The 7197-nt window shown below is 57.8% G+C and overlaps 1 protein-coding gene across 1 annotated transcript; it reads left to right on the forward strand.

Moving 5' to 3' along the window:
• The first annotated feature begins 3340 nt into the window (after positions 1-3340).
• On the forward strand, positions 3341-6288 carry ZCCHC3 (zinc finger CCHC-type containing 3). The gene has a single exon (XM_008256171.4). It carries the CDS (start codon positions 3587-3589, stop codon positions 4811-4813), a length of 1227 nt encoding a protein of 408 aa, XP_008254393.1. The 5' UTR covers positions 3341-3586; the 3' UTR covers positions 4814-6288.
• The last annotated feature ends 909 nt before the right edge of the window (positions 6289-7197 follow it).

Here is a 7197-nt window from a genome sequence, read left to right on the forward strand (position 1 = left end):
CATCTTCCGCTGTTTTCTCAAGAGTTGGATTGGAAGCAGAGAAGCCAGACTCAAGCAGCGTTCTGATCCCGGGTGCCGGTGTTACAGGTGCTGGCTTCAGCGGCTGTGCCCCACACCGGCCCCAAGCCTCACTGTTATGTAAGTTACCATTATTTATAACTGTTCTGCTATGCAGTCATTGCCAATTAACACAGTTCCCCAACAACTCAGAAATTAGCTGCCACTTACGAAGAGCTTACGAAACACCAGCAACTTCACGGCAAGCATCCCAGAGGACAGAGATGTCAAAGATGGCCCAGATGCTCCCGAGACAGGTCCCTCCCCGCCCCACCCAACCTCAGTTACCTCCTGTGGGAAGTGGGGACCCGGGGACCCAGGCCAGAGACCGGGCGCTCTGCTGTCAGACCCAGGCCGCACACCTTTGCCTGTTATTTTGTAAATATACAGAACCAGGGATATTCTAAGCACTTTAGATGATGGTAGCCTGACCTGAGAGAGGTCAGATTTGGGGTACATTTTGGAAGAAGTGCTATCAGAATCCGCCGAATATAAGGTTTGAGAGAAAGAAGATCGAAATGTGAAAGAGGACCCACCGGGAAGCCGGTGCAGCCAGCGCACCAAGAACAGAAAAAAGGAGGCGGCTCCACAAGAAAGACGACAGAGCGGTTGGCCTTGTGGCGCAGCATCCCACACTGGAGCGCTGGTTAGAGTCCTGGTGCTCCGTTCTCCAACCCAGCTCCCTACAGATGGCAGCTTTACCCGCTACACCACAGCATCAGCCCCAAACTTTGTTCGGAAAAAATATCTGTCCCCCTGCCTTTCAAATAAAATGAAAATAAATAAAAATTAAACACCAGGGCTAGTGCTGTGGCATAGTGGGCTACGCCTCCATTCGCAGTGCCAGCATCCCATATGGGCACCGGTTCAAGTCCCGGCTGCTCATCTGCTGATCCAGCTCTCTGCTAATGCACCTGGAAAAGCAGTAGAAAATGGCCCCAGTCCTCGGGCCCCTGCACCTGCATGGGAGACTCGGAAGAAGCTCCAGGCTCCTGGCTTCAGATCAACACAGCTCTGGCCGTTGCAGCCATTTGGGGAGTGAACCAGCAGATGGAAGACCTTTCTCTCTGTCTCTCCTCTCTCTCTCTGTCTCTCTCTCTAATTCTACCTCTCAAATAAATAAAATCTTTTTTTAAAAATTAAACATCAATATGTAATCCCTTTTTACACTTTTAATCATTTCATTTATAATGCAACCAAGCCATATGGTACCTTGGAATAAATCACCAAAATTATGCAAGACCTTTACAAAGAGAACTATACAACTTTATTGAAATTCATAAGCTCTAAATAAATGAGAAATAAAGTGGGGTCATGTATGCAGAGATGCAGATTTATAAAACGGTAATAATGTATTAATGCAGTATAATTCCAACTAAAATCTCATAGTTTCTGGAAACTCAGAAGGCTAGTTTTAAACTTTGGATGAAGGATCCAAACAGAGGTGAGATAACGCTGAAGAACAAGGAAAAATGCTCCCTAACGGGGTGGGGAGCGTCAGGCCCTGGGCCATACCGAGTCTGTGAAATTACTCGGCTAACGCAACCACAGGCAGGACTCGCCATTCAGTAGATCTGTGGCAGGCTCATTTGTAAGTTGGCCATGTTGTACGGCCCATGAATTATGTCCTGAACATCCAGCGGCCCTCGGCTGAAACGGTTTCTCACTCCTGCGGAAGCAGTGAGATGCTTCTCTCGGAGAGTGGCAGATCTGGCCGGAGCGCGTCCTGTCCCCCGCAGAGCCAGGAGCAGCAGGAGCCCCCAGCAGACCCTGCCTCCAGTTCACCCAGTGCATCTTCTTCATATTCTTTTTTTATAAGATGTCTTTACCTTACTTGAAAGAGTTGGAGAGAGAGAGACAGAGACAGAGAGAGACAGAGTGATCATCCATCTGCTGGTTCTCGAAGTGCAGCAGCCGGGATACAAACGGCGCCCACACAGGATGCCATGCCTGCCTTGCAGGGGCAGCTTCACCCACCTGCCACAATTCCAGAGTCCTACCCCGCACGTCGTCTTCTTTTTTAATTTATTTATTTGAAAGTCTTGGGCCATCTTCTGCTGCTTTCCCAGGCTATAGCAGAGAGCTGGATCGGAAGTGGAGCAGCTGGGTCTCGAACCATATGGGATGTGGCGCTTCAGGCCAGGGCTTTAACCTGCTGAGCCACAGCACGGACCTCGAGCACATCTTTAGTTCAGGTGCCTACGTACCTGCTCCTGGTAGATGCTTGCTGGTGTGAGGGCTTAAGGGCAAGAGAACAGACGAGGTTAACATCCGTGGACGCGTGCGGGTTTGTAAGCCCGCTTTCCGTGGGAAGAGCCGCAGGCAAGCAGAGAGGCTGGGAGAGAAAGGAGGAACGTGCTTCTCCAGGAGAACCCGCTAAAGAAACGAAGCCTCTCAGCCACCCAAACTCAATCACTGCCCCCAAACTCCAGCCGAGACAGATGCGGGGGCACAGAGATGCTGACCAGGGTATCTGCGTGTTAACACGCCTTCCTGGAGACCGATGCAAACAGGTCTTGAGCCACAATGCCAGGAACAAAGCAGAAGCCACCTACTTGTGGGGGGCTGCCGGTTAACCCCTGCTCCCTCCCGTGTGTTTGGGGGCGATTACATGTGAGAACGGCTGCAGTGTGCCTAGCATGGTCCCTGGCACTTAACAATCACTCAATCTATCACAGTCACCAATTGGGTACAAAGGAGATCTTGTCAAAAATACAGGTAATACTGTAGGACTCACTCGGAAATGTATTAAAGGTCGGGCGGATGGATAACTAGTGGGATAATGTATTTAAAAGCTTTAATTTGGGCCCAGGGAGCGCCGATTCGCGTTCCGGCCGCTCCACTTCGGATCGGGCTCCCTGCGAATGCGCCCGGAGCGCAGCCCATGCGCTCGGGAGACCCCGAGGAAGCCCCCGGCTGCCGGCCCCGCGCCGGCCGTCTGCGGTGGAGGATCTCTTCGTGGTCAGTCTTTATAATGTTTTAATTATAAATGGGGGGAAACAAGTTGGAAGGGAGACACGCTCGCTAAAATGCTTTCAACTTTCCTAAGTGTGCTTGGTGCTCTTAACCCATCGCGGCCTCGTGGCGCGCTCTGAGGGGGAGAGAGAAAAAAACAAACTGGCGGAGGGCCGTCGCGCCCTCAGCCTCTGGGCCGTTAGCAACGCCGCCTGAATGAACTCTTCGAGGGCCGCTTGCGAAACGCCAAATCCTCGAGAGCAGGGCCCGAGGCTGCCAAGTCCGCGCAGGGCAAAGGACGCGGCCGCGCCGGCCGGCCCGCCCCGGCCGAGGAGGCGGCGCTGCGGCGCGCGCGGCGCGCACCCGGCCCGCACTTTCCAGGGGGCCGGGGCGGCGCGGGCCCGTTGGCGCGGCGGGTAAATACCTTTGGGGGGCGGAGAGAGAGGCGTCGAATTTCAAAAAAAAAAAAAAAAAAAAAAAAGCGCCAAGCCCCCACGGCCCCCGGCGAGCGGGCGCGCGCGATGGGCGCCCTTTGGCTGCGGGAGCGAGTGGAGGATGCTGGGAAGGAGGTAAAATGGCCACCGGCGGCGGCGCGGAAGAGGAGAGGAAGCGGGGGCGGCCCCAGCTCCTGCCTGCGGCGCGGCCCGCGGCCCGGGGCGAGGAGGCCGAGGGCGGCCGCGAGAAGATGGGCTGGGCCCAGGTGGTGAAGAACTTGGCCGAGAAGAAGGGCGAGTTCCGCGAGTCTCGGCCGCCGCGGCGGGAGGAGGACGCCGGCAGCGGCAGCGCGGGCGGTGGGCTCAGCGCCCCCGCAGGCCTGACGGTACCGGGCCTCGGCGACTTCCCCCCGGCCGCACGCGGGGACCCGAAGGGCTCCCGGAAAGACCCAGCCGGGGAGGCGGCAGACCCTCGCAAGAAAAAGGGCGCCGCGGAGGCGGGCAGGAGGAAGAAGGCCGAGACGGCGGCGGCCATGGCGGCCCCCGCGAGGCCCGGCGCGGCCGAGGACGAGGCGGAGCGGCCCCTCCAGGACGAGCAGGTGGCGGCGGCGGCGGCGGGGGGAGGGGGCGGCCCAGGCAAGGGTCGCTTCCTGGTGCGTATCTGTTTCCAGGGAGACGAGGGCGCCTGCCCGACCCGGGACTTTGTGGTGGGCGCGCTCATTCTGCGCTCCATCGGCATGGACCCGAGCGACATCTTCGCGGTCATCCAGATCCCGGGCAGTCGCGAGTTCGACGTGAGCTTCCGCTCGGCCGAGAAGCTGGCCCTGTTCCTCCGCGTGTACGAGGAGAAGCGCGAACAGGAGGACTGCTGGGAGAACTTTGTGGTGCTGGGGCGGAGCAAGTCTAGCTTGAAGACGCTCTTCATCCTCTTCCGGAACGAGACGGTGGACGTGGAGGACATCGTGACCTGGCTCAAGCGCCACTGCGACGTGCTGGCCGTGCCCGTGAAAGTGACCGATAGGTTTGGGATCTGGACCGGGGAGTACAAGTGCGAGATCGAGTTGCGCCAGGGGGAGGGCGGGGTCCGGCACCTGCCCGGGGCCTTCTTCCTGGGGGCTGAGCGGGGCTACAGCTGGTACAAGGGGCAGCCCAAGACGTGCTTTAAGTGTGGTTCCCGGACCCACATGAGCGGCAGCTGCACGCAGGACAGGTGCTTCAGGTGCGGGGAGGAGGGGCACCTGAGCCCTTACTGTCGCAAGGGCATCGTGTGCAACCTCTGTGGCAAGCGAGGACACGCCTTTGCCCAGTGTCCCAAAGCAGTTCACAATTCCGTGGCAGCTCAGCTAACCGGTGTGGCGGGGCACTGAGCTCCCGCCTGCCTGCCCGCGTGAACACACAGCCAGCTTACTCCCTCTTAAGTGCCAAAACTTGTTTTCGAACCAATTTTTATCGTTTTTGAAGGAGATCTTTTCAGAATCTACCAGAGACCTCTCTATGCCTTCTTAAAGCGAGTTTACTCCATTTTGGTCTGTTGAGTTGGTGACTCGCATCAGCGACAACTACCGAGATTTGTAGCGTGCACAGGTGTCGCCCCTCCTTTTTGGAGTTTGATTTTCGTTTTGTATTGGGGGTTTTCTTTTTTGTATTTTTTCTTGTATTTTTTAATCCCCTCTGCCCACACCTTGCCTTCTCCCCGGGTCCCCCACCCCACCCCCACCCCTTGGGCTGCCTTGCTCATCCTGGTGCCCCAGCACTGGGTCCGGGCCCAGCCCGTGGTAGGTGCTCCATCAGTGTTTGTTGAACTGAAAACATTGTTGGCTTCTGTCAGCGCCTGCCTTCTCCAGCTCTTCCCCTCTCCCACTTCATTTGCTGCTTCTGATCTGTGTGGTCTGAGAATCTGTGAAACCAGTGTTGTTAGAAGTGTATGTTACCTGAACCGATAAGCTCTGCATGGTGGCCAGGGCCTCTCTAACGGCAGAAAAATGCGTGGACTTGAGACAGCTTTGTCGTGGCTCAGAAGCCATTTTCATAGAATCATGGAATCTAGAGTCTTCTTGCTGGAAAGGACCTGGGAGTTGATTGAGACCAGTCCCCTGGGTTCCAGCCGCTGGAAGCGGCCCAGAGAAGTTAATGACTGGGTCAAAGTCACACAGCTGTCCAGCGCTAGAGCTAGCCTACAGTAGAGCTCCCTGACCCCAAGCCCGGTGCTCATTCCACTACCTCTCACACTTCACAACAATTTCCTCAACACTTGAGGGCCCAGGAAGTCTGATCTCTCCAGGGCGTGAGCCCAGAGCAGTGCGAGCAGCCAGGAGGTTGGCAGGGCTTCTGAATACCTGGGAGACGGCAGGACCAAGGAGCAAACCCCAGGGTGCGCTCCCTGCCTCCTGTGTGTGCCACATCTGGATTCCAGGGTGCAGGGCCCTGTGGAGGCCGCCGCCTCCCGCGTTGCCACCGGTGAGAAATGCGGTGCCCCCGGGTGTAGACACCTACCACCTACCAAAGGCTCACGGGTGCACCTCGGGCTCCGCAGCTATGAAACCGGAGGGAAGCCGCTGGCTGCCGCTCGCCGGCCACCTCCTGCCCTCCAGAGAAAGGCGGTTTCACCCGGAATCATGAGTGGGCCGTGAACACTAAAATGTTCTTGGGAAATAGGCCAGGCCAGAGGTCAGGCCAGGTCAACTGTGTGTTATCAAGTTCAAATAGAAAAGACAGTACACTGCTTTTCTCTTAATTTTGTCTATCCTTTGCTACATGTTTTGCTATTTCCTTGTGGCTTAGAATGTAAAATCGATCGTTGACGGTTTTGTTCTGAGTAAATATTTATCTTTTGTAATGCTGACAGTCGTGGGCTCCTTCCTTTCAGAGCGGGAGGTGCAGCCACATCGACACGGTGCGTCTGCTTCCCTGCACACAAACGCGTCCCACCCCTGCAGGCAGCGCTGGCACCCGCTGCCCGTGCCAGGCCCTCAGCCCTGCGGCGCGGGCACACGGGCACGACGCGGCGTTAGGGAATCAGGATGGCGGGCCGAGGCGGGCAGCCGGGCCGGCTTCGGGGAGGGGGAGGTTAGAAACCGCTGAGAGCCTCAGGCATTGTCGGGGCCCTAAATGGGAGCAAGTCATTCTTGAGTCTAGGGAAACCTCTTTTGGAGCTGTAGGGGACGAAGAGGGGGTTTCAGGAACCTTCCTGAGAGCGGACTAACAAGGTAGCTCCACACTCACCCCCACCCCGGGATTGGCCCTGCTGTGCCCCGCAGGCCGCAGACACACACACACACCACAGGCCTTGCCCGCTCTGAGGAATTAAAATGGTCTGGAAGCTCCCAGGGACGGGTTCTCCACGAGACAGGCTATTTCCAGAGCTGATCTGGAGAACCCTGCCCCCAGAGCAGCCGGACGCCCCCCCACCCCCCACCGCCGCCCGCGCCCTCCCCATTCCCGCCTTTCCTCTGCAGGCAGCGGCCGGCCCTCCCGCGGGGCCTCGGGAACGCCGTCCACCCCGCCCCCTCTCCTGGCTCTGGCTGGCGCTGTGCCAGGGAGCCTCCGCGGGGGAGCGGGGGAGCCGAGGCTCTCCTGGAGCGAGCGCGGGCGGAAACTGCTTCCCTGCCCATCCCCCCCACCACCACCCGAGTCTGCCCTGGACGAGCCGCCCCAGCTTCCTCTCCGACCCAGCTCCCAGATCACAATGGCTCCCTGTCGCAGAGCCCTGGGGAGGACGAGGCTGGCCCAGGAGCCCTCGTGCATGCCCGCG

This window comes from Oryctolagus cuniculus, chromosome 11, assembly GCF_964237555.1.
Source record: "Oryctolagus cuniculus chromosome 11, mOryCun1.1, whole genome shotgun sequence".
In the NCBI taxonomy this organism is placed as follows: domain Eukaryota; kingdom Metazoa; phylum Chordata; class Mammalia; order Lagomorpha; family Leporidae; genus Oryctolagus; species Oryctolagus cuniculus.